Below are 27,425 nucleotides of genomic sequence, written 5' to 3' on the forward strand. Positions count from 1 at the left end.
AACAGTACTTCAGCATAGGCTTATATAATATGAACATACTTAACATCAGGGTCAACCAATACTACTTGAGACTCAGTCTCCAGATTCTGTCGTCATTTGATCAATGCTCGGTCACTTAATACTCCCATGCTGCATCCTGAAATGTGATCAGCTGATGCTCTCTTGATTATTGACAATTTGCATTTTTTTTAGAATGTAGAAAACAGCAGGATGATTTTGCCATACTGGGAAAACAAAGCAGATTTTTCAGAAGAAAAATTTTAAAAAGCTGTGTACTGTAACTGTTACCACTGGCTGGTGTAATTGTTTGCTAATCTTGCCTTTAGGACATGCTTTGCATTCTGGTTCATGTTTCAGTGCATTTTTAAATTTGTTTTGAATTTTTGATTAATGCTTTTTGTCTGAATGATGACTTATGTTTTGAGATGTAGTCATCTGTAATAACATTTGAAGAAACTTTTAAATTTATAAATTTATGCCTTAGATTCTGCAAAATGCACGGTATAATTACTGCAGTGTACTTGCTGCATGTTGAGATTCAGATGTATATTTAATGGGCATGTGCAGCTATGTGAAAATTTGGACTTTCAAGTCTGTCAGTTTTGTAATCTGAGGAAAATAATCCCTTCTGGATTTTGCAAATCAATATTCTCCTCCTTTGTATGTTACGTGTGTTTTAAAAATTAGATGGGACATTTTTCGTATTTTTGGGGACACTGCTGATGCAAGCTTTAGATTTTTCTCACATTTTATCTTCACTTGATATTTTGATCAGAAGGACTGGATGTTCTTCTGTGATTGCACATGGAGTGGCTTGTCTGAAATGGGTCAAAGTATACCTTGAATATCAATGTTGGCCTGTATTATATTCTCCCTGTGATCAAAAGTCATCATGAAATATGTTGGCATCTGATTTTGAGGTGGATGAAGTATGGGAAACCTTCAGTAGCAAAGTGTTAGTTCTTCAGCTCCGGCTGTGATGTTTCTTGGGAATGCTCAGTTGGTCAGCTGTAATAAAATTCTTCACATCTGTTATAGCTGACATTGCCACACCTTTTAAAAGATCATGAAAATCGCGAGGAAATGGATTTATCTGTGAAATCTTTCCAGGGACACCTTCAGCTCAAAGAGGACCATCTCAAATTTTAATTTCTTATTGATATACTTTGTTTAAAATGCATAATGAATACGTAAGCTAAACTGGTGCTTAAAATGTGCTTTGGTTTTTGGGTTTGTTTTTTTTTTTAATTTTGTTTAAAGATTTGGCTCCATGAAACAACCTTTGACACTTCTCATCTGTAAAGGCCTTTCACAGTCCTCGCATTTGATCCTATGATAGCTTAGTGCTGCGTGTATGATAGTAACATACATATAGAAATGCAGTTGCAGGCAGTAATGCGTTGCTTTGTTATACTGGAAAATAATTTTATTGGGGCCAAACCCAAGTCTTTCTTTTGGGGTCTTTGGCTTTTGTAATCCACTATTTAAAACAAAGGAATACTTTTATATTGTATCCAGTGTATTAGAGAAGTTCCTGTTTCGTTGTTGTCTCTGAATAACTACAATTTCCTCTTCTGTTTTCAGAGTTTTAAAATCTAGGTAAGGGGTGTCGTCTGTCCTTGCTGCTCCATGCAGCAGACTAAATTCAGTTACAAAAGGAGGTATTGCTGACCTTTATGTGCACTTTCTTCCTCTCTATTCCCCGAGGAAAGTAAAGCCAACAATAATTAAGATGATGTTGAGTTAACTGTAGTATTGCTTTAGTTCTCTTCCTCTCTGACTTCTTCAGTGATTTTAAAAAAAAAAAAAAAAATCCGGTGACATGTGAATTCACAGGGTATAGGAAGACTGCGAGCCAAATCTGATTTGCTCTGTTCTCGCTAGTGGACCTAGCGTGTTCCTAACAAAACTGCTTACTTGAGCAAAGTCAAATTTAATCTCTTTGATAGGTCATTATTTTGTAACATTGGGGTTATCTGTATCAAACGTGACTTTACCTTGACTATGGAAAATAGAATTGGTTTTTAAATCTCAAAAATTCCTTGATTTGATGGTTGATGTTTTACTGTTGATGCTATACTGTTTCTGGTAATAGGCGTTATAAACACACATACGACAACAGCGGCTACCCGGACTTGTTTCTCCTGTTACATATGCATATCTGTAATAAAACCAATGGAGTTAAAACAAGCAGGACTTGAGTAATTTTGTCATTGTAAGTCTTAAAAGTATTTTACGGTTGCACAATGCAAAAAGGCAATTTAATTCCAGCAGCAATATACAGTAAGTTTTTCAATGATCGCTTTCAGAAGTGTTTTTTGAAGGAAACTGCTTTAACTGGAGTTGTTTGTGTGGGGAAGACAGAAAAGACCTGATGCGACTTGTACAGAAGGAGAGGAGAAAGACCTGAGGCCTAGAAAATGTGACCTGTGAGGCAAGATTGAACTTTTTTATGTGAAGGTGGTGAAACACTGGGATATATTGCCTAGGGAGCTTGTGTAGTTTCTATCACTGAAGTTTTTAAAAGCAGGTGACATAGATGTCTGTAAGAAATGACATGGGGATAGCTGAGCCTCCCCGGGGGCGGAGGGATGGACTAGATGACCTCCGAGATCTGTTCAAGCTTGTGATTCATTGCCGAGCTGTGTTTTATCTTTATTGCCTTTTGCACCCCAGCTGTAGGAACCAGCTGCCCAGGAGGTGTTGTGTCAGTAAAATGTATTATTTCCACAACACCTTTAGAAGAAGAGAGGAGAGGCACCGTGTAACATGGGGAAGAAGATGGGCTGGATGAGAGAAACAGGAGCCTTTGTTACAGGCAAAGCCTGTTGCGGGAAATGGCAGGAAAATTGTGGACAGTGAGCTGGGGGACGGGATAAAGGAGGGAAAAGGCTTGTGTGCTTTTGGGGGCAGACAATGTCCTGCAGTCCGCGAGCTCCCTTGACATTACCTGTGCTTAAGATTAATGATAAAACTGACAGGACTGCTGACGTGCTTTGCGGTCTCAGGACCTTGGGATCAGCCGATCTGATTCAGAACAGTGAGTTGTGTGGCATGGTCCCTGTATTCCTGGCAGGGGCTAAAAGTTGCGGGAAACAACGGTGCTGCTCCTTCGAGCAACTGCACTGTTCATTCAGCTACTCTGTATTTTACAGATTTAATGACTGACAGAGAAATAATGAACAAAATTCACTGTCCTTACCAAACTGCGTTAAAGGATGTGATTCATATCCATGACCGCAAATTTATCTGGAGGAGTGTTTTCTGCAGGTTGTGTGCAGACATGTCTAGCGTATCGATTCATCGCTGCCTTTCTATGGATTATCCCTGTTTTGGGGAGAAATAAAAAATTGCTCATACTGTCAGTTTGTAGAGAGAAACATGTTCCTCCCTTGGTCTAGGCCTGCAAATTCAAGTGAAGCCAGTGAAGTTGCACAGGTGCAGCGGGGCAGAAGCTGACCTTCACTATCTAGTCATTTATATGGCCGCATGGTGCAGATTGGTTCCATATGGCTTAACTTCTATTAAAAAGTTAATCATGTTAATGGTGTATTAACCTCCTCAAATGTGATATTTGAAGAATAATGAGAATTACCAGTGTAGTGTAAAACATATTGAATCATAACCATGTGAAACATTTATTATAGAGGATGAAAAAAGACATTTTTTTTCTAATGATTTTAAAGGCAAATCCTCTGCAGATGATGAAAACAGATTTGGGGGGCTTTTTTTCCCCTTAACTAAAGAAATTAGTATCTCTGCTCTTCATTAATTGAACTTAAGGGAAATTATCCATTTTCATCTGCCAAGAAGAAATTTATTTATGAACTTGTCTTTCATAAGCATTTCAAATATAATTTGAATAAGAGCTGACTACCTGAGAGTACTGGATGAATATAGCGAACAGGTACTGCTCCACTGGCTCAGGCTCACCATCAATTTAGTCTGTTCACTTATTTCTGAGAATGACCAGTAACAAACTTATTAAGAAATAGGCAAGAGTCTTCCTCTCTTAACCTCTAGCCATTCAGGATTTATATTATTAATATTGATGATTTCTATCTTTTTACAAAACTTATTTAGAAACAGTTTTAGAATGGCCATAGAAATTATTGCTTATTCTTATTCTAGTCACTTGTGTTATTTATTTCTTTTTCCTCAAGTCAACTATGAACAGAGGTAAACCTTGTTAAAGCATAACTTTGCCCCTTGTTAAACAGGATGTAGTTATGTCTTTTTGTGCACGGATTTGGTTCTTCTTTCGCTCACAAAGCTATTCAGATGAATGTTGTGGGTAGCCTTGAAGATTTGGATTAATAAGGTTTATTCCATCCAAGTGATGTTGCTGACTTTGTAATCTTTATTCATGCAGCTTAGTTGGGAGAAGCCACGGAGGCAGGGCTAGAGCAGCACAGCTGTCACACTGGCTTGCGCCGAAGCCTGAACCGTTTGCTCACCCGCTCAGGCCTGCAGCTGGGTCCGTGCTTCAGCATGCAGGAAAATCAGACATTGGTACTACCCGAAGCTTGGATCTGCACAGCACAAACATTTAAGGCAACGCCCAGTGTGGGCAACGTGGGGCAGCAATTTGTTCAGGCAAGCCTGGAAAAAGCAATATAGATTTAGCCAAAGTGAATTACACTGTCGGCAACACTTGTCGCTATACAGTACCAGCTACACTTCGAAGTACTCCACGCATATAATTTTCATACCACATCTGTTAGGCACTCATAATATTGTCATCTCTATTTTACTTGGCAGATCTGCTTTCTGAAGAAATCATAATCAGGAGTAGGATTAGGACAGTTCTGACTCTAGACTGGGACTTTGGAGTTTCTTAGCTTGCTGTTCCCAGCATTCTCAGAGAGCAAGGACATGTTAGTGTTAACTTCTTACTGCCTCCTCAAAAGACCTGCCTCTTCGAGGAAGGGGTCAGTTTAACAACTGGCTGTTAGATCCTTCTAAGAGAGCACTTCAAGCCGCTCTGAGCTGCTGGACATGCTTAAAAGGCATGGAGTTAACTTGGTTTGGATGTCTGATTAATGTCGTGCCTCTACATGACAATTATTCACCAGTGTCACGTGTACCTTGTAAAACGTTACCGTGTGGCTACACTGGGTTGCAATCTTCCCCATTTGCAAAGGCATAAATCTCTAATGCTGGGGCGCTGGTTTTGATGGGTTGCCCTCAGGGAACGATGGCAACCTTGGCTCTCTTTGCATGCATGTATAATCAATAGATGATCTCCCACTCAGTAGCTAAATAAAAACTATATATAGTTGCTGTGTAGTGTTAGAGGTCCTGGAGAAGTGAATAAGATGTATTAACAAAAGAAAAGAACCATCTAGAATATTAGCTACATGATAAACAAGCCAAGCTGCTGCCATGACAGTGAGTATGCAGAACTGCAAAAGACCAGTTAGTTTCGGCAATTTAGCCTATCTGCAGTTTATTCATATGTATAGTATGATATATAGACAAATACAGACTAGAAACATTATAAATAGGAATACTTATAGTATATTTAATTATATAACTACTATATGTAACAGATTTAGCTACATATAAACCTTAAAAATGGAGGTTCAGGAGGTCAACAGTATAGTGTATGTGTAAAATAAAATGCAGGCATAAAATGTGATCTATGCAAGCTCACTCTCTGTGCCAGATTTCTTTCTAATCAAAACTGACAGTTCAAAAGCATTGAATAATGTAAAACTAAAAAACACTGTGCAGGTAGAGTCAGTGTCATCGTTCACTGCAGGAGCAGTTTATTTAGCATATGCCTCATTATGGAAAGAAAACTGTACTTTGCAATGTATTTTGTTTTCTATGTAGACCTCAGACATCTCAGCAATGTATCATATATTTAAACAGTGAGTTTAGAGAATAATAGATTTCGTTCTTACGTCACTTTAAAATGTGAAACTCAATACAATAAGACTGAGTATTTTATGATAGAAAAAGAACTGAGTATCTTTTATTACAGCCATAAAAAGGTAATCAATCATTACTGCTTACATTGTGTTACTGCATCATTACTAGTTTCTGGATCTTTGGGACTTCCCTTCCACAGTTTATTTCATCCACTGTAGTAAGGATTTGTATAGAGGAGTATATGCTAAGAGAAGGCAAGGTATTTGCTGGCTAGTATCAGTGTAGTTGTTTTGGCCAGGGAAAGGATGGCAGAGTAGGTAATTATCTCAGAAAAACAGAGGAAATTATTATGGGGATTTTTGTTTTTAAACAAGAAAGGGTTTTAAATGTGCTTCTAGCCATATTGAGGCACTTTCTTCATCGACTATTTCTGTGGTTCTTAGGTTAACGCTAAGCTTGCCTTTAGTAATGAATGTGGTCTGTATACTGGTTCCTGGTGAAAGGTCCCCAGTTCTTTACCAAGAACAAAAAACCCACCTAGCAAAGCAGCCATATATATATATGGTAAGAGAGTTCCTTTTCTCAGGAATGTTTCCTTGCTGAAAAACTACTGTACCTGTTATTTTTATTCCTTAAATGCAAATGAGAGCAGGCTGTATTTTGCCAGTGCAAATACAAGTAATAAGAATGTACATGTAGAGACTCAATTCCTAATAAAATCTTTCAGCACAACACGCCATGCAGTTCAGTGACTTTTGTGAATTACTAATATGACAGGGGTTTGGGATCTGTATTGTTAAATATAGCAGTGCTTTTCCTTCCATATTTACTGATTCATCTGTTTAAAAAAGAAAAAAAGAAGATGGAAACACCTGTGTGTAATTCAATGACATTTGTGTGTGTTTTACTTAGGAACAGAGTACGGAAGAAAGTAAAGGACTGAGAGTTGGTTTATTATCCTCTAGTTCCCGTTCAACTCAAGTCTGAACAGAACTTAATTAATTGTCACCTTAATTCTTCCTGTTTTGCTTTTGTCGTTCATGTGACCCAGGCGTTGCAAGTAGTCGATGACTGTGCAAAATAACACCATTTGCATAAATTCTGAGGTTAATGCTGCCCTGGGATAGTACTGATTGCATTAAAGACAGCCATAGCATGCTCTGCCTGTTGGGCCAGTTTCTAGTAAAAAATAAAGATCATCAGCGTTCAATTAGAAATAAATGATAGCTTATTTCCTTCTCTTTGTTTTTAAAGGATCCCTATTATTTCTTCCTAATCTAAGACTTTTAATGAGTATTTCAAATAGAATAAAAATAGTTCTCAAACAGTGAGCTGGTCACCAATTTTCAAGAATTTATTTCTAAACTTTTAACCAGTCAATGCGGCCTCACATTCTAGTAACTTTGGAGGTTTCAGTTTATGATAGAACTTGGCACAAGGTCTTTAATAAATCCTTCCAGGCTTTTCAAATTTATAGCTGTAAATCAGGCTCTGTCTGTCACTATTTCATAATTTCTGATAGAATGTCTTTATTTCTACATTGTGATATGATAAAAAGAAAAATTCAACTAATAAGTTCAGTAATAATTAATTAGTAGAATTCAACAAATAGCCACAGTGGACTGATAAATGCAGGGCAAAACTGGCTGCCAAGGTAGCACACAAGACGCTTGTCATGCTACATGTTAATTTTGACACCCTGCTTGATTGGATATCTTTCATTTCTGCATGCAGATCTGTGATATGGGAATAACCGGTACGAGATGAAGTCAGATGTGTATTCTGTAGTCTTACTTTGAATGGAAGATTTAGGTCAAGTGTATTCTCTTTAATGACCAGTGAAGCTCAAAGCAGAATTCACATATGCAGTGTCTGTGAAATAGGTAGCTGTGAATTATGACGTCTTACAGAAATTGTAGAACACCTGATGCTGAGAGTCAAGTAGTGGCCTTATGGATGGTGGTGCTTCTCATTGCTTGGCTGCAATGTGAATATGATTTTGTGCGTGTTGTGTGCACCCGTGCTTTTGTATATATGTTCCACTCACAGAAGTCTTGTGGATGGCTGCTAGTATATGTTTTCTGGTGTGTCTGTATTCCTTCCAGTTGCTGTGCTTGAAGTGTGCATCTAGAAGTATTGGTATGGCTCTGTCGAAGTTTCAGCACTGGGAGATGGGACAGTGAGTGCGTGTATGTAGGGCACTGTATGTCTTTCAAGTCCCATATGATTCACAGACTATTTTGGTCTATGTATGTCAGTGTTTGCTGATCGGGGAAGTGAGACCTGGTCTGTGACTGGAGCGAAGCTTTCCTTATACCGTGGCATGAGAAGCAGTTTCTCTGAAAAATGGATTACTTGGGCATGGATTTTATTTTCCGGGGTTAGGTACGTACTTAATTATTGCGTTCCTCTTGCAGTTCAGGAAAATGGGTCATATAGAATAGAGGCGTTTTGTGGCACTATGTAGACGTTACAAAGTTGCCAGATTAAAAACAGATAATGAATTGCATCTTTTAATAGTAAGGATATTCCAACTGTATTAAAACTTTAAGATTGACTACCTACAAGAATTTACACTATGTCCGAGTGAAGATTTTTAGTTGCTTAAACTTCGAACTGCCCTGCAGAAGTGAATGCAGAATACCATTTGTACAGCGTATAGACAATCAGTTGTTTGTTGCGTTGATCTTTCCCAGTTTTTCAGTTAGGTTGAAATACTGAGAATTTCTTTTACTTTTTCATACCTTCAAGTTAATTTCAGGGTGTTTTAAATTTGGGGTTTGGTTTGAAACTGCTTGTGGATGCAGCTATGGCAGCGAATCGTCTGTTCTCCAGAGGAAGCTGTAGCCGGGGCTGCCCACCCTTCCCTCTCTGCTGCGGTGGGAGCCTGTCCCATCACAGAGGGAGCATCAGCAGAGAGGAGACCAGAGTGAAAGAGGCACTGGTTAGCCCACCAACCTCAGAGTCCAGCTTCTTCAGAAACTGCCAGCAAACTTGGCCTGATTTTAAATTTGTCTCTTGCTAGCAGAGAAGGAAAGACCACCCCTGCCTGCTCCTGAGAGCACAGGTTGCCGTGAGCAGTGCTGACCTCCGCAGGTGCCAAGTTTGGCCGTCTGTCATCAGGGTCCCTTTGTTGCTCCATGCAAACTGTTAAATGTGCACCAGAAGTGTTAGTGTTTCGGTCAGTGTTGTAAAGACTTACATAGTAGTGATGCTTACTGTAATCCTTCTTCAAAACAACCTTTTTAGAAGGCTTTTGTCATATTTATGCACAGTGGAAGGAAAGGGGGAAATACAAGCTATAAGTATATTGGAAAAATGTTTGACAGTTACCCTGGATGTACTTGGGAAATGGTAGTAATAGTAGTAATGTTAAAGCTGAAGGTGGAACGCTTTGATGCTTCTGCACTATAAATAATTACTAACAAAGATGATTGCCAATGTGGAGAATTGTTTGCAGAGGGATTAATTTCTGATTGTTAAGTGTAAGTATATTTAGACAGAAAACGATTTTTGTTCCTGAAAGCCAAGAAGTTGATGTAAATTGGAGAAATTAGCAATTCGGACTCCACAGAGCAAACATCAGCCTGGTTATTACAGATGAGACTTGATAGATGTAGTTATATTGAGGTTAGCACAGGAAGCTGTTCCTTTATTTTACATTTTAATGACTGAATTCAGTCATTATGGCTGGCATATTATTGTTAGCAATTGAATTTACACAGTTTTCTTTAAAAATGTTCAGTTTGGCAGAGTTTCCTTTCCTGAAATGTTGCAAATATTTCTAAGTTCTTAATGTCCCTCTTGCTAGGTCACCTCTGATCCAGTCATAAATTTGTTTGTGCATATAAGCATATACATTCATGGATCTTCATTGTCCAAGACAGTAATGCATCCAGTAACTCCAAACACTTTTGAAATTCTAAGACTAAAGAGAAAATCTGAATTTTGCCGAGACTTGAAATGTAAATTTCCATGTTAAAAATGCTTTTAACTTCAGAGCTACCACTAACTATTTTGACTGGCTTTAAATCTGATTTTTCTGATGTGTTCAGCTATTGGCTACCATTTCTAAAATGTTGTTTCATTCTGCAGCTTGACAGTTTAGAATAACTTATGAGAGCACAGTAGTTCTGCAGTTTTACATTCTTTGAAAGATCTGTATCATAGGTTAATGGGGTCAGTATTTGAATTAACAAGTTGTTAACTGAGGATGCCTAAAATATGTTCTCTGTCACAATAATAGAATCCCAATAATTGAGCCTGACGAGGAATAAAAGAACTTATCAGAGCCTGCTTTCAAAACTGAACAATGGAAGTGCTCCTGTTCTTTGCCTTTTGCAGTTTTGCAATGCAGTCCAGAACTTGTGACTCCAAAATTTGAGATTCTGTTGTATAAGTGAAACCCTGTAGAAGTTTGCAAGGCAAGATTTATTAGTTAAATCATGCTAATATCTGCATCCAAAATAAATAAAAGGTAGCTAGATAAGATTTGACTACATATGACAACAAGAGATACGTAAACATTTTAACAAGGATCCGCCATCATGGGCGGAACCTGCCGGTAGAAGGGGTGCAGCACAGTTCCAGCAAACTTGAGCACAATTGTTTCACCTAAAAATAGTAACTCCACCAGTGTGCTCATCTCATCTTGCACAAGGAATTTGGGGAAGTCTTGTGCTTTAGCTTGTAACTGGTGGTTCTCACGCGTTTATGTAAAGAGTCATTGTTTTTTCTGTTTCTTGTTCCGTGAGAAATCTTCTGCTGGAGCACAGCAAGATTTTTCTGTAAGTGTTTTCATTTTATTTTTCAAAAACTGCTTTTACTGATGGAAGGATGAACAGAGTTTATTGGCAGAGTGCAATAGTAGCACGTGGGGCAGAAACAGAGATAAGGCAAAGCACCTGTCCATCCTAATAACTCTTAAAAGCAATAACCCAACAGTTCCCTGAAGCTTTTATCCAATTCAGAATCCCCAGAGCTCCTCTTTTCAACTCTGGGGCTACCCAGATCATATCCATGGATGGTCCATTTCTTCTTTTGAAGCTAGCCGCTTTAAAAAGTGTCCACTTTTAATGTCGAGTTTCTGTAAAGTAACTGATTGTTCGGAGGCCAGCTTGTTTCTGCAATTCTATGAGAGAGTCTCAGTGAAGACATGTTCTGGCCTCCTCCTCTGTATGTTCTTTGTCTGTATAAAACAGAGGGGAGAAGAAAATGATTTTGGACGTTTTACTAGCTTATTTTTCAGAGAGGAAGGGCTTTCTGCATTGCACAGAAACTAAACGCAGACGTTAACATTAAAACAGAAATGCTTTGGAAGTCCAGTAAAGATGTGGATAAGCCTGCAGATTCTGTCTGTGCTCCATTTGCTGCTCCTTCTCCCATTTGCAGTGTGTCACGGCGGTGGTGAGTACACCAGCCTCTCAATGCACCCCTGAATTGCTGCTGCTACCAGCCCTTTGTGTGCCAACATTGGAAACATAGCAATCACATTTTTTTACCCTTAATACGGCTTCTAAAGATCAAGTCTTTATTTAACCCTGCTTTTTTGTAACTTCATTAATGAGCTCTGTGCTGCCATGGTTGGCCTGTTAGCAGCAACCAAGCTTACTAGGGTCTTCAGCTGATTTAAATCTATCCATGGCTGTTTGTACCATATGTAATCGTCCCAAATCTCTTTCTTCTGTCACTGGTTCTAGTTGAGGTGAATTTTACCATACCACTGTTTTTGGAAAGTCTCAGTTTACCGTCATAAATACTCATGCCTATATCATATATTTACCACAATAAATGTGATCTAAGACATGAGTTATAGTTTCTCTGTGTTTAATATGTTTCAACTCACAGATAGTTGGTGTTTTCCGGAATCTGAATCTCAGATCCAGTAACATACCACACTTGAAGAAGAGGAAGAAGGATATGCTGATCAGTTCTTATAGTTCAAAATTTGGGCTGAATCTAAAATACCTCTGTTCTTCTAGATGTCTGACATGTGGTCAAGACTGGAAATTATACAAGAGTATGGATATTTTGGGACTAAATATTTCACAGGAATAATTTACATTTTCCCTTGGTTCACGCAGCCTTCTACCAAGGCAACAGATACTTTCTTAAACCTAATGGTCTGTCTTGAAGTCCCCTTTCATGTGCTTCTGGTATGTGTCTTCATGCTGCTAAAGTTCCTTTGATCTCCTTTTGGCCACTTTCCAGACCATCTTTTAATTCCTTTTGTGAAATTTCCATACCAGCTTTAATTCCTGCCAGAAGGCAGCTGTTCCATCTCTGTTCAAGCAGGGCCCCAAAGCTTTAAATTCTCAAGATGTCTCTCTCTGGAAGTAATGCTCTCTGCTCAGACTTCGGAGAAGTCAGGAATATGTAGATCCAAGCAGTGCTGGGGAGAGAAATAAGAAGACAGAAATACAGTCATTCCTTCCTTGACTGCAATTGTTCTCTTTCCATTTGCTGCTTGACTTGACTGTAGTGACACTTGGCTTTTATCTGCAATACTTGCTACTCTTCAAGCTCCAGAAATCTTTGTCGAAAAAAATGGAAATCCAGCCAAAACCACAACTCATTTGGCACTCTTTGCCAATTCCTTTCTGCTCTCTGTACTTATATCCATTGAACCTTGTGAGTGCAAGACCTGGGATTGCCACTCAGTACCATTCTTTTACTGTTGTTAAAGGACACAGATGTGACTCAAAATCATCTTGGACTTGGAGTGATTGATTAATCTGTATATGTCCCTCAGGTGCAAGTTCAAGAGTCCCTATTTCTACACCGTTCTACTGAAAAGGAATTTCTGACTTTGGAAGGAGGCCTGGCAGGCTTCCTGGGTAAGGTCCTACTTAAATAGGTTAGTATCACCAGACTTGTCTAGAGAATGGGATCAGGATTTTACCTTATTATCGTAAGGGAAAAGTTAGTGGTGTTTCCTTTTTTAAGTTTACCGCTCTACTATAGAACTGGAAGTGACTGAAAATAATGGAAGTTGTATGATTTTTTTTTTGTTAATTCAGTTGTATTTTTTCTACTCTGGTACAGTTTAAAAAAACTAAAATACACTACTTACTGTCCTAACAAAAGTCAGATCCGCGTTTCCATCAAACAGCAACAATTTCTTCTTTAAAATCCTGACAGGTTGTTACAGCCTTTATGTAATTGTTGATTTAGTATCCAATGAAGACTGTTAAGAACCTGCCACTGGCTCCAGTGGGATTGAATCAGGGTGCATGACTTTGCATAGCTGTATTCTATGTACGTATTGTAAGTCCATAAAGATATATGTCTGTATATACAAACCACATATTTTGTTTGGGCTTTGAGAGTCCCAATTTTCATCTCTACACCTATTTTTTCGAATTATTTTGTACAGTAACCTTCGTTACTTTTGTCTTCAGTACTACATTATATACATTGTGGAGATTTAAGTGTATAGCCCCTGATACTGCAGGAGTTTTTTGAAGAGTTTATTTGACTCAGTGCAAGAATGCATAAAGTAATTGCTTACCAAAAAGCTTTCTGGGAATCTCAGTGTGCTGAATCTTCAGAGATTCAGTACCATTACTGGTTTTGTTCTTTAGGACAAAAATAGGTAAAGGTGGAAATTTGTCCTAACTTCACTGTATTCAGAAATCGTAGATTCTACAAAGCTTAGATTTTCCTATGTGCTGTCAGGAAACTTAGGTACATTCTGCAGTTTCACAAGAAAAAAATCCTGGGAGCTGCAATTATATGGATTTGTGAAAGGTGTTATCTAATTTTCTTAGGGTTTACTGCATTCCTGTTTAGCCTATCAAGAATTTATTCTTTAACCAAAAGAACGTATTTTCCAGTTACTATAACCATTTAGAATTATCATTTTGTTTCTTTGCATAATGGGTTAGGAAATTATATTATGCATGAGAATTTCCAAATAAATTTGTTAAATTTAGGGTACTGTTAAAATTATCTTGTTCTATACTGTGACCTTAATACTGTCTTCGCACGTTTCCTTAGGAGCTTAATGTATTCAAATTTATAATAACCTGGGTACAAACCCATTTCTTTTTCTTTGACCTTTTTGCCTCGTCCTTCTATATGATTTATGCTTGCTGCATATTGTTTTCTTTTAAATACTCTTATGTCTTTGCTTGAAGCAAAACTACTGTCCAGATTTCCTCTTTGAGGTAATGTTGCTTCAGGCTACTTTTTAACTTTCTGAAATGCGAAGTAATTGTAGTTCAGGTTTTAATTGTATGTCTCTTTCTTCTTTTCAAGAATATACTGCCTGGACACATTAGCAGTTTGTTATTTAAAGGGCTGGTAAATGTGTCTAAGTTGTATTAATTTATGTTGCAATAGAATTCAAATTAATGCTAACCAGAAGATCTTTCAATGGATGAGTAGCACAAAAGGTATAATTAAATCTCTCTGAAAAAAATTACAGGATATTTCATGAATGTCAATAACATAGTTTCAGCCCTTAAATAAATTTCTTTGTTACAGATATTTTTCAGAGTTATCTCTACCAGAACTATAAAAAATGTACATGTCTTAACAAAACAGTAATTCTTCCCCATGGTCTGCCCATTGAGGTACTTTTGGGTTTGTGCTTATTTTTTAGGTTCATATTGTCCCCCTAAATTACACTTTTACAGCTTCCAAAAAGTTCATATTGGGGTAGTATCATAATGACACAGTGCTTTTTTTGAGCTATGTGCAGAACATTTGGGTAAATACTTAATCTTAAACTGATGAGGAGTCTCCCTGTAATCAATGATTAATGTTAAGAGCATTGCAGTGTGCTTTGGTTGAGGCATTACCTCAAAGATTAACCTACTATCAAGGAATAGACTATGGCTGAAGAATTAGCACAGTTGCATTGTTGGGAAGAAAAAATTGTGTGCCAGATGCAGAATTAGTCACTTCAATTAATCGGTCTTCAAAATTGTGCTTAACTTTATCATAACCTGGTTTAGGCACTTGTGGGAGTGTATCAGCCTCTTGTGGTCAAATCCAGTAAGCTGTAGCAAAGAGATGAGTCACCTTTTCCAGCTCTGGCTCTCTGAAGAACACTTCTTGTTGCAAATGTTGTGTCTCTGTGCTTTGTTTGGGATGTTAGTGACAAAGAATGGGGCACAGTGATCCAGCCCTGTGGAAATGGCATTTGTTTGCTTAACTGTGTTTCTGTAGAATCTCACCTTGTGTTGGACACTCAAAGCTTGTTCGTTCATCTCTCTGAAAATATGGCAGACAAGCAAGGAGTGAAGTCTTAGCAGAGGGATTTTGTTCTACAGAACACCAGAGTGGTTTCAGGTATTATAAACTGACATTTTGCAGAAGTATAGAAACGGTGTATGTGGGACAGGGCCTCTGCAAGTCTGTAGTCCAGTGTCCCACTGGAAGCACCATCTTGCCAAAACTATAGATCAAGTCAGCTGTGGATTTGTATAGCTGAGTCTTGAAAACCTCCCAAGGATGAAGATGCCACAACCTCTCTGGATAACCTTTCCAGTTCTGCACTACCCTCCTAGAGAAAAAGCCTTTCTAAGTAGCCAGTCTGAACCTCCCAAGCTGCCACTCAGTTGCGTTTGACCCTACAACATTGTGCTCCACTACCAAGAAGTGTTTGGCTCCATTGTCTCTGTAATCCCTGTCAAGTAGTTGTAAACTGCTATTAAATTGCCCTTAGCCTTCTCTTCACCAGGTTAAACAAGCCCAGCTCCCTCAGTCTCTGCAAATGTCCTAAGCACCTGACCAACTTTGTAGGTGCTTAGGACTTCAATGGATTTTGTTTAATTTCTCCACTTCAGCTGGGGGGGATTAGAAGCTGGACACAGTGTTCGAAGTGTAGCCTCATCAGTGATGAGCAGAGAGTGATCTTCCTCTTTCTGCTGGCCACATTCTTCCTAGTGTTAGCCCAGCATGTGGTTTGCTGATGAGCCCGCTGTTGGCTCACGGTCAGCCTAGCATCCAGGATGACCCCAGGTCCTTTCCAACCGGACTGCTACGTAGCCAGTTGCTTTTCAGCCAGATGTGTGGAGCTCCTCTGCCCCAAGCACAGAATTTTGCACTTCTCCTTGTTGAACCTCCTGAAGTTTCACAGGGTCCATCTAGATTCTCACAGATGGCATTTTTTTTTTGTTGCTTTACAGCCATTTCTTGTCTTCCCTTAGTTTGTAACTGAGAGGTGAAGCATTGAGTTCGTATTGTTAGTTATATCACTATGGATGTTTTTAGATTGGCAATGTCTTGCGGTCCACAGTGCACAGTGAATATACACTAAGCTTGGATGGCACCAAAGTGAATTTTCTGTATGTTTTTTCATGAATCAAGGTACGTTTTTGGCTACCTCCAGCTGAGAAGATTGTTTGAAACATACCAAAGAGCCTTGGACATTTCTGCTTCGTGAAAGACTCATTGATTCTTTTCGTAGTGAGAAAGATGGCATTTTTATCTAATACCTCAAATAGCAACAGTGGGAATTGCATTTAGCGTGCAGTGGACTTGAAATAAATCAATATTCTTTTTAGCTTGTATAAAAAAAATCATAGGTTCTTAGCAAAGCCATAGCAGACAGTATATTGAAACTGTCATTATTCCTTTTGCTGTGGAGACTACCCATTAAAGTTCAGGTACTAGCAACATCATTGCTGGATGCTGGAACATAAGTTTGGGCTCCCTAGCAGTGATGACTAACATGATTCAGCTGTAGGTACAAACTGTCAGGCTCATTTTCCTTCTCCAGCTATATGTTGGCTGGGGAGACCCAGGTGGGACTACAACCCACAGTGGTACTGTCCTCTCACACGTGCAGGAAAGCGGAAAGGTTATGTTCAAGCACCACCCGAATGTTCTCACTGGCTGAAGAACGGAGGTGAGGAATCCACTGCTGCAGCCATAGATGTGTGGATTCATTAATCTAAAAGTCCACGCAATGGACTTCTCCCCATTTCCTTTTCCACTCATGGAGACTGAAAGGTAGGTTTTCTTAATTTCTCAGGGGGAAAATGAACTGTAGAAAAAACAGTAACTTCCATAGGACTCACAGGAAAATTTCTGGTGGATCTGAGAACTAAGTCCAGGAGCTATATTACAGTCCTTACGTACACAATAGATTCTACCCAGTATTTAAACAAGGAAGAAGAGGGGATATTCTAGCTTGGATATGGTGGCAGGATGCGAGTTCATCCTAAAAGTAGCATGTGCTTTCTGTCATGGAAGAGCTTTCTGTTTGTATTGGACGAATCTCTGGAACATACAGCTTTCTCGTGCGGCATAATTGTTTTCTTTTTTATTCCATAAACTACTCTCCCAGACAGTGAAAGTAATCCTACCTTTTAGAAGTATCCCATATGGTTCAAGTGCTTCTTGAAGTGCTTGGAATACGTAGGTCAACATAGACTGTAGGAGAGGTTTAAGAACAATAGTTATCTTGGGGGGAGACAATCAGGAGGAGGATGTAAGCAAAGGAAAGGCTCTTTGAAGCATTTAATGCATAAGGTGCTTGTTTTTGAACTCTTAAGGCTTGTTTTTGAAACAAAGGTATGTTACCTTCAAAGTGGGAAATGCTTGGCATTTGATGTTGTTGTAGATTACTGAAGCAAACAAAGAAAAATCCACACTGTGACTGTTTCAGCTCTTGCTTTCAGTTGTAGCTTTTAAAATTTTTTTTTCCAGTTGTAGTTTTTACCGGTCAGTTTGCATTTGAGGGAGGGTAAACACTTTAACAGTTGTGGTTTGGGGTGAAACCTGTTTCCACTAATGCCAGTTTTTCCAAGGATTATTAGAAACTATCCCCAAACATTTCAAAGTGTTTGAGTTCTTTTCTTGATCTGGAGAGAAAAGCATCAGTGATATCTGTGCATTGTTACTGAAATATCTAGATTATCTATGTATCATGGTCTTTTGGGGGCAGCTTTTTGGTGACTCTGAGAGGGGTTTAGGCAGTATGTGAAACCTAAGGTCATCAGGGTTCCAGGATGATTTTGGTTCTTTCTGATACTCCTGGTATTTGTCACATAAAGACAAGGAGCAGATTTATAAAAATTCCTGTTAGTGCTTAGAATAATCACTGTCTTCGGAAGTGAACAGAACATCTATCTGTAGTGCTCAGGGCACAATTAATCATTGTTCTATTTCTTTGAGCCAACCTGCTGTCTCTTATTTTATATTTAAATACTGGGTTTATTAAGTTTGGTATTATATATGTGACCAATTGTTATTATTTCTCTTGGAGATACCTCAGCCAAATATCTTGGCCAAAGTCTGTTTATAATCGTAACCCATGGACAGCCATAATCGTAGTCCAAGGTAATAGATATTCAGAGAGACAAACTGTTTTGTTGCTTTGAAGTGGTTAGTATGTTGGAAACTGGGAACTTTGTGAAGAGAAAAGCAGTATGCAGTGGCAAATAAAAACATAAAAATAAAAGTTCAGAAAACGCCCTATCTGGTATCTTTTTTCAGGAAGTGATGCATAAGTCTGTTTTGCCCAAATTAGAAGTGGACAATTCTATTTACCCCAAATTTACTCTTTAGCATACACCTAGCTGAAAGGCTGAGCTTAAGTAATTGGTACAATAAAAGTTGCATTTGTTTTGTTTTGTTTTTTTTTTCCCCAATAAAGTTCCTCTGCCATATTTTCATAATCATCATTTTCTTGGCTTGCTTTCCATGCCTTTCAGCAGTTCTGAATTATATACAAACCTCACATGTATAAGCTTTGTCTTGTCTCTCAATTCACTTGCAAGATTAACATTGCTGTAGACCAAAGTTAAGCAAATGCAATGAAGGCTGATATGTTTCCAATTAATTATTGGAAATTGTTCCTGCCTGTAAACATCAGTATTCAGTGCACACTCCTACCAGAATGAAATGGTTGTTCATTAGCTTCCAATCCTCTGTGTCTAAACTTGACATTTCCTCCAACAAAAACCATCACGGTGCTCCTGAAAGATACACAGAGATCACTTTTAGAAGCAAACACGCTTGTTTTAGTAAGGCTTTAGAGAATTGTTTTTGAAATTGTAAAACATTGCATTCATCACCACGCTCAAAAGAATGATTTATTCACATATTTCAGATAGGGATTTTTTGGTCTCTTTCTCTCTAATGGACTGCACTTTGGTACATGGAAATCATTTGTATGTGTCCCACTGAAAACTGGTGGCTGAAAACTGTTATCCTAGCTGGAAACCATGAGGATAGTGGAAGGTTTCCTTTTTTCCTTTAGAAGTTGTCTTTGTTAGGATTGGTTCTTGTGGTGACCCTATTTGGATTAATGTGGAAGTAAACTAAAATACCTCTATGGAATGGGTGGGACAGGAGAAGCAGAAGAACTGCTTCTCTGTTAGGTAATTCATATGGTAATGGTTTCTGTAAAGGAAACGTGTAAAGAGCAGACTAAGAAACTTGCCATTTTGAATGGGAGACAAAAGGGAGAGAGTTACCTAATGGCAAATACTTGTTCACATCACAGTTGAAAGATTAATTTAAACATGATTTCCTTATTTATTTTATTTAGGCTGTCTAGTTAAGTTGATTCTCAATGGCCATATTCCAGCTTGCTATATAGGTAACTGGCAAGAGCATCATCAACTCACGAACCAAAGAATCCAGTTTGCTGGCCGGGCAGACAAATGGAGCTCCACAGAAGATGTGCAAGCAACCCAAATACCTCAGTAGAAAATGGGGGTCCTTCACCACACCCCAAAATGTACTCGCTTGAAGCAGGCATTGTCAAATTACTTTCTTTTTCCTTCACTTGTAATGTGGAAGGTGCTGACTGACAGCCCTGGAAATTAAGTCCTCTATTTCTCCACAGGACAGGTATAGCAAGGGCAGCAGCAATGCAAGCTTCCCCACATTGTCCTGCCAATGTTCCTCAGCCCAGTTCTGAAGAGGTCACTTCTGGAGGTGAGTGGGTGGAAGAGTCTCTGTCCACGCAGTTATTGCTGCCAGGCAGTGGTTCTTGCGGGACAGGCTGTTGGACGGAGACTGCCCCCTTGTCTTGAATGAACCACCGGTCTTTAACAGATAATCATTTTATGTACCGTGAAGCGGCGTGGGCTGGATTCATTGAGGTTGCGTTATTCTGCTTGACTGCTGTCACATTTTGGTATTTCTTTGTGATTGGATGGCACCTTTGCATTTTTTTCTTTTTGCACTCTTTTGTTTTCAGAGACTTTGTCAATGCTTTATGTACATGTCCACAAAGTAGCATGCGAATAACTGAATGCAGTCTGGTTGTAAATGTGATACAGAAAGCAGTTACTGGTGGCAGCCACGTGTGCAAGAGGAGCTTTAGAGCACTAGACCAGGAGGCATGCTTTGAAATGCACCAAAAATCGATAAGAAAGTGAATGTTCGTTTCCAGTATCTAAATGAACTATTAGGTTTCTGTTGTAAAGCCGTATCTTAACATTTTCTCTTTTCATAATTACTATGTAATTTAGATATTAACACCAATTAAGCTGGTAAACTAATGTTCCTTTTTAGATTATTTTACAATTAATGAAATCTGCCTATCTAAAGTTAGACATGCCACATCGTACACTATATGAAAGTAATGGGTATGTATTGCGGTTACAACAGATAGTTGTCATTTAAACCAGAAGATATGTGCTAAATTGTGTGAGAAGAATTAATATGACTGATGCAAGTTTTCAGAACAAAAATAAGGAGTGCTCACAAGTTTGGCAAATGAATTCTCATATACATTCCTAGATTTATTTAAGTACTATATACTTCAAATACAGTGAGGAGTTTTCTGTTTTCAGCCAAATTTACATCTCTTAAATACAGAAATACAATTGAGAAAATGGAAACAAAGGCTTAGCAAGGCTGTCAGGTCATGGTGAATTACTTCTGTAGCTTCAGATGCTGTGTGAAGGACTTGCAATGACTTTATTGTCATTTGTAGTTAAGGCCGATAAGTCTGATTAACTCTGCTTCTATGGCTGTTTATAAACAGGTATGATAACAAGAGAATGTAGTACAATTCAATAATGTGTAAATTTAGCATTATTCCTGACTGTGTCCACAAGATCTAGAATAAGAAGAGTTAATTTTCCTAACCAGAATAGACTTCCCAAAGGGGTATCTTGCCTTTTTTACTTTAAAGGGTATGAATCAGAATAGTATTCATTTCATATGCAGCTAAAACAGTTCCTGACTTCTTTTTTGCCAGGGCAGCAAGGGATACAGGATTTGGTTCGTAATTAAAATGAGTGATAGTGTCTTGTTGGGAAGTAATTTGGGACCGATCCATAAATTCATTTTAAGTGAAGAACAGTTTGAGGATCCTTGTCATGACAATACATGGCACTAGATAGAATAATATTAGGCTTATTTGCTAATAAGTCACCTTACATAATGTTTGTATGGTGCCAATAAATCACATGGATTTGATTTTTCGGCTCTTTTGAATGCAGTGCAGATTGCCAACCTCTTGCTGTCACTGACGAAGCTGTAGAGAGGTCCTGACTTGGCCTCCCACACGCCTCTGTGAACTGAGTCCGCAATTCCAGCTCAAACCTACCTCTATGCCACATAAACCTTTGAAGATAATTATATACCTTATCACAATTAAACCTTTTTTATAATATACTTTATTTTAAGTTCAAGTACAAAAAACCCAGTTAAATCATTGTCAGTACAAACACAAAAGAATGGTCAAAGAGACCATTTTCTTCACACTATTTTATTCATACCACATTCATCTTTCTGTCTCTGCATCTGCTTTCCATGAATTCTAATTAATACATAGTCTGACTTTTCTACATATTTACATTGAATAATGGTGATCTGAAGGAGCATACTTGTAAAACAAGGTATTACCCAGAGCAGGATAATCCTCGTAACCTTGATCCTGGAGTCCTAACTTGTATAAGAAATTCTGTTGATTCCACTATGACTGGTCACAGGAGAAAAGGCTTTAGCATTAGGTTCATAGTTATAGATCCCTATCTTAAGAGCTTCAGTTTTATCACCCGTTCTTTACCTCCATTTATATCCTAGTGATTGTATACTCTCACTGGTTAAGTCCAAGGACTGGGAGCAGAGGAAAGTTAAACCAGTCCTCGGAGAGGGTGGAGTATGTCAGGCTGCGTGTGATGATCTGGAAGGAATTGTGTAATGTTAGCTTGTTCAAAACGAAGCGTTCATTTGATGCACCTAGAAATATTTAATGTGTCAGCACCGGACTTCTAAAAATAAGTGACTGAGATGCAGCAGAAGGAAATTCCTTCTAATCAAAACTTTGTCACTGGCGTCTGTAAGTAAAAGGGAGGGTAAAGTACCAAAGCTATCAGAAATGAAAGCTCATTGCTCAGATATCAGGCTCTGCATTCCATAAAAACCTAACTCACGAATACGAGTTGAGTTTTCGTAAAAGCCAAACTATCAGATCAGCCACGAAACCCCGTGTAAAGTGTTTTTGGTTTTGTCATTCTTGTATTTTGAGGAAGACTAGTGAGACCTAACAGCTCAAAAGTATTGAGGTTGATGGAATCTAGATTTTCAGTAGAGTTTGTTCTGCTTTAGTGTGCAGGTGCAGCAAACTCAAAGTTAAGAGAATAAATACTAAGACCCCAGAACTGTGAGATTTTCTGGGGCAAAGGGAAGGTTTGTTTGCTCTTAAATACTGTTTGCAGTTTCTTTCTTAGGCTTATCTACTCTACATTTGGAGCTGATAGAAAATATCTCCTGCACTTTAATGGCTGTTGCGCCAGGAAGCTGTGGACTTTTGTAGACTTTCTTTTGCTTGATCAAATACTTAAGGCTCTTCTAGGGAGATGAGGCAAATTAGGAATTTTTTAAAAATAGTTAAGAATGTGCTTCAGGAAAAAGAAAACATAAATTTTCTTTAAAGGACAGATGCATCTTAATAAGCGCATTAATAAAAATTAAGGGATTGATTACAATTTATCTCTAATTAAAAAAATCAGTGATTAAATTCCAAGGAAATTGGTCTGAACTTCCAGGCGAAAAAAAAAAATTGAGATGTTAGCTGGAATATTAGGGCAAAGATGGCTGGAATTTCGACAGTTTGCTGTAACATTGTCTACCAGATCCTATCTGTGGATATGTGTGTGGAGTGCTGAATGACATAGTGACAGTTATATTACTCCGTGGTTTGTCAAAAGAAAAAAAGAACTTATTTTGCTAATTAAGTAGGATGATACAATGAGAATGAGACAATGTATTCTAGCAGTCTGTGACCAGGTTGGGAGAACAAGGTCCTGTTTGTGCTCCAGGATGGGAGCAGTACAGACAAATTCAGAATGAAACCATTTATTCTGGATAACAGTTGTTCTTGGAAAACTCCAAGATATTTTTATTAGTAGTGTTTACACCAACGTTGTAATTTTGTGAGGAAGGAGTCTCAGTGCTAGCTCGCTTGATTTTGTAGGATTCTTCAACCTCCAGAACTACGAAAAAACATTCAAAAGAATCCATGTAAGTGCAAAGGAAAGTTTAATTGTAAGAAGGTTTTTTTTGTTGTGGTTTTTTTGGGGGGGTTTTGGGTGGGGTTTGGGTTGGGGTTTTTTTGTTTGTTTGCTTTACATTGAGGCTCGGCTGCCCAGTTCTGAATGGCTGGAAATAGCTTGAAGGTCTGTTTGGAAGAAATTGATTCAAGGTTGTCTCCTGCCCCAGTCCTGCCGGGTGGCTGGTGGCTTGCGCTGTCCCTGATGGGGCAGAGGACACTGGAAGACCTTTGGGAGCCCTATGGGGAGGCTGCTGCTAGATTAATGCCAATGCTGCTTCTTTCTTCCCCCAGGCGTGTGCAAGTGTGTGTTTTCTTGTAGCTCGTAGAGGAATCTGACACAAGTTCAGAGCAGATCTCATGCTGGCTTTGAGCTGAACACTTCTGAGGAGCACAAGGTAAAAGAACCTGCAAGACAAATTGAGTTGTGCCTTGCCTGCAAGTAATAAAATTTTTCAGTCCACAGGGCTGCTGGTTTCACACTGATAGGGATCATTATTTTCTAGTATTTCCCTCATGATGGTGTTTTTCTTCCTTAATATTTATACTATTTTGCTTGTGCTAACTGTTAGCTTGGTTATATAGGGTCTGTGTGCTGAAACTCTGCTTATATATGCAGTTCTACAGCTGAACTGCTGTTTCAGGCAGCTAGCTGTAGAACTGCATGGAAATGGGAGTGAAGAAGTGATTGGTATCAACAAAAAACAAGCCACAGTAAAACAAAACCAAAACCTCTCCCATACTGGGAAGTTTTATAAACAGTGCCAGCAACCAGATGTTTTTTTCACCTGACTGGGACTTACTGTTTAGGTTGGAATTTTTGTTGTGGAACAGGAGATCTTGTTTTGCATCATCTACACAGAGTGTGTGAGCAGTTATGCTGTGCTTCATCTGGACAACAAAGTATGTCTTTTTCTTTCTTTCCATGAGCCAAGTAAACCTAAAATCTAAACGGAACATTTGGTGATAGGGGAAAAACACTGTCGTTGCTCACTTTTTTTACAAGATCCAGTGCTGTGCTAGAAGGCAGAGAGCACTGTGGTATGAAACCAAACATTTCACTGAAGTCAGTATTACTAATTTCAGCTAGGTGAAGATTTCCATGGGCTGTGTCTAAGACTGAGTGTAATCTAAATGTTAGATGTCACTTAAAAATATGTGATGAATAGTGGGATGGAGACAGAGACGAATAGTGGGAAGGGGGAGGAAGATAAGACTGTAATAGTAAAACTGTAGGATGTACTCATTTAGGATCACCTTACTCCTTGGCCAGTACCATAGAGGCAGAAAATCCTGATCATGCCAGGAGCAGGCACAGCCATGCTTTCAGTAGAAATAGCAAAGGAAGAAGGAAAAAGAAAGCCTTATGGGTATTCTTGAGAAAGCATCATATACAGACATCTCCGGCGGTATGTACTGCATCTGCTCACCCAGAAAAGAACAGCTGTTGCCCTTCTATACAAGCTGATGCCTTCAGGGGTGCATTTTATAGAAAAACAAAATTGTGAGGGTGGGAATGGGTACACATAACAGGACAGGCTAAGCTAATGAAGCTCTAACTTTGCAATACATGTATATATATGGAAAAGATATAGATATATATGTATTTGCAATATATGCTTTTTTTTTCTTTCCTCAAATTAGAATAGGGTCTTGCATTTAATTTTAAATGTTTTCTCTTTCATCTGCCTCTTTCAAATCTGATTGAGGGAAACAACATGTTCTATTATTGAAACATAGGCTGCTCTGCCATGCGTCTCCTATTTTGAATGCTTTAGGATTATTATGGGTTTCTGTAGTAATAAATTAAATAAATACATCTGTAGCAGCAATTTTGAAGATATGAGCTTAGTGTGCACACATCTGTTGTGTATATTTGACACTTCTCCCCCCCCCTTCCCAATAAGCCTTTTGTAGACATATCTTTTCAGTATATTTAACATGCAGTGCTTGGTAATGTTGACCATGGTTCTGTGACCGTAACCATAATCTGAATATAAAAGATAAATTCTTTTATCTGTTCAGTTTTCTCCTCCTCCTGTTTTTATGGAGACTCTCTTTGTCTCCTGGTGAAGTGCTTCTATCTTGAAGAATCCACAGCAGGTAAAGTTGGCATACTAAAGTCTTAAATCTTGCTTGTGGTAGCTTCTACTATTTAAAGGTTTTGAGACCTGGGAAGGACTTGGCAGTACCTGAGTGTGCACATGAATGATTTTTTTTTCCCCCACTGTTCTTGCTGGCAGATGGTCCTTCAGGGACTTTTGCCAGCAACTGCAAGTCAGAGTAGCCTCTAGGAGTGACTGCACCGGTGAAGATATTGGGCAGCCTTTCCTCCTTGCTGAGCTCAGCAGAACCAGGCTGCCAGTGAACCTGATTTATCATTTTCAAAGTTATTTCATATTTTCTTCTCAGTAATCACAGTAGCTGCAGAGGAGAGTGTTTAGCTCCCCATGAGAGTTGTCAAACATAACAAAATATGAGACTAAATGATTGTTACAAAATAAATGCCTGGAAGAGTGAGCTTCCAGTCTTAATGCTCCTCTGAAACAACAGAGGTACCTTTTAAAATTTAAGCTTTAACATAAAATTTCTATTCAGAACAAATACTCTTTCTGAAACATCAACTTAATTAAAAGAGTTTTGCAGGTTGGAATAATTTTCATTAAGCAAATCAATGCTGCTCTGTAGCACTAATCTCCCTGCCATAATAGTTCTGTATATAACCTAGATTTAAGCAATGAATATCTATTTAATAATTAATGGTTTCTTTTTGTGTAAAATAGTGGAATTTCATTTTGTGGATGAGAATTCCTCTTTTTATGTCAGATTCTGTTTGAATTTATATTTCTCATTCTTTCTTAGTTTGTTACAAATCCTCCCCTGAACGCTTGCCTCTGACTGACCTCTAATACTGTGGATTAAAAAAAAAGCAGAACTCCAGATGGTTCTCTTCATAGAATGAGGGCACCTTTATTTGAAAGGGATTTAAGTATGAAACCAGTCATGTGAGTTAAAAATCCAACAAAGAAATTAAACAATCTTAATCAGCAGTCGTTAAAAATTATGTATGCAGTTTCAGATATCTGTGAGTGGTAGCATGACATTGGATTTCAAAGACTTTTAAAGATCTCCCAAATTTCTCACAGGCTATCAGAGAGCTATCAGAGTCTGAGTAAATGTCTTAGAAGCCTGTGTTATATTGGTAGGTATCCCATACTTTCTGATCTCTTTTCTAATTACTGTAGCAGCATGCTGGCTTTCTGCAGCTATGCAGAAGTGGGGTTTGGTGTCTGGTCAGCAGCGAGTGGTTATAGAATATAGCAGAAGTCGATCCCATGTGTGCCCCTCATGGACCAAAGCAGATGTCTTTTAGTAATCTTCTGATGCATATCTTCCAAACTGCAGTAATCTGAATTCTGGGACTTTCTCTGTGCACCACCGGGCTTGGAAGAAATGCTTGACAGCGAAAGACAAAAGTGCTTGTGAAAATACTACTCTTACTTCCATTTTATGTGGCTGTGGTAATAACTGTAAGGTATCAGAATTGATGGGTGACTAAAAAGAACTTTTTTATGTGAAAGAGGATTTGTGCTAAGAAGGTATCAACCATGACAATACAACAGGAAAAACCCCAGCTTCAGGAATAAAGATTTCCATTGACTTTGATAACGCAGGCGTTTAATTGAGTATGTTGTTCAACTCTCTGCCATAAATCATGATCGGATGTATATCTTTATTGTTATTTATACTGTTATTTATACACAAAATTCACTAGGCAGAGCTGGTTCTGTAAACACACAAGAAGGAGGTGGTTTCTGCCCAGAAGAATGTCAGTGTTAAGTATGAGACAAGAGACAATGTGAGGGTATATTAAAACAGGGGGAACGTGAGGTCACGGTGACTGTGCTGGTCAGCACAAGAAGCAGCTGTAATATGAATCTGGCTGCGAAGTGTCTTTACTTGATGATAATCCGTTTGTTGCGGTCCCCTGAGGAATACAGTTTGTTTTAGCTGAACTCAGAACTGAAGTTAGATCAAGCAGATCTTCCTGTCTATGAAAACATTCTTCACGTTGAAA

General features: G+C 38.5%; 1 protein-coding gene across 6 annotated transcripts in view; it reads left to right on the top strand.

The window, feature by feature from the left end:
* Nucleotides 1–27,425, top strand: part of PPP2R2C (protein phosphatase 2 regulatory subunit Bgamma) — a 200,191-nt gene that overhangs the window by 60,356 nt on the left and 112,410 nt on the right. Inside the window, exon 2 of one of the 6 annotated variants that reach the window (XM_087737218.1) lies at nucleotides 19,685–19,776. The exons of the other annotated variants lie outside the window; for them this stretch is intronic. Coding sequence (XP_087593344.1) covers nucleotides 19,710–19,776 — 67 coding nt within the window. The 5' untranslated portion in view covers nucleotides 19,685–19,709. The remainder of the gene's footprint in view (nucleotides 1–19,684; nucleotides 19,777–27,425) is intronic. 6 annotated transcript variants of the gene reach the window in all.

This window comes from Nipponia nippon, unplaced genomic scaffold, assembly GCF_047370975.1.
Source record: "Nipponia nippon isolate SJK-2023a ecotype South Korea unplaced genomic scaffold, ASM4737097v1 scaffold_6, whole genome shotgun sequence".
Taxonomy (NCBI): domain Eukaryota; kingdom Metazoa; phylum Chordata; class Aves; order Pelecaniformes; family Threskiornithidae; genus Nipponia; species Nipponia nippon.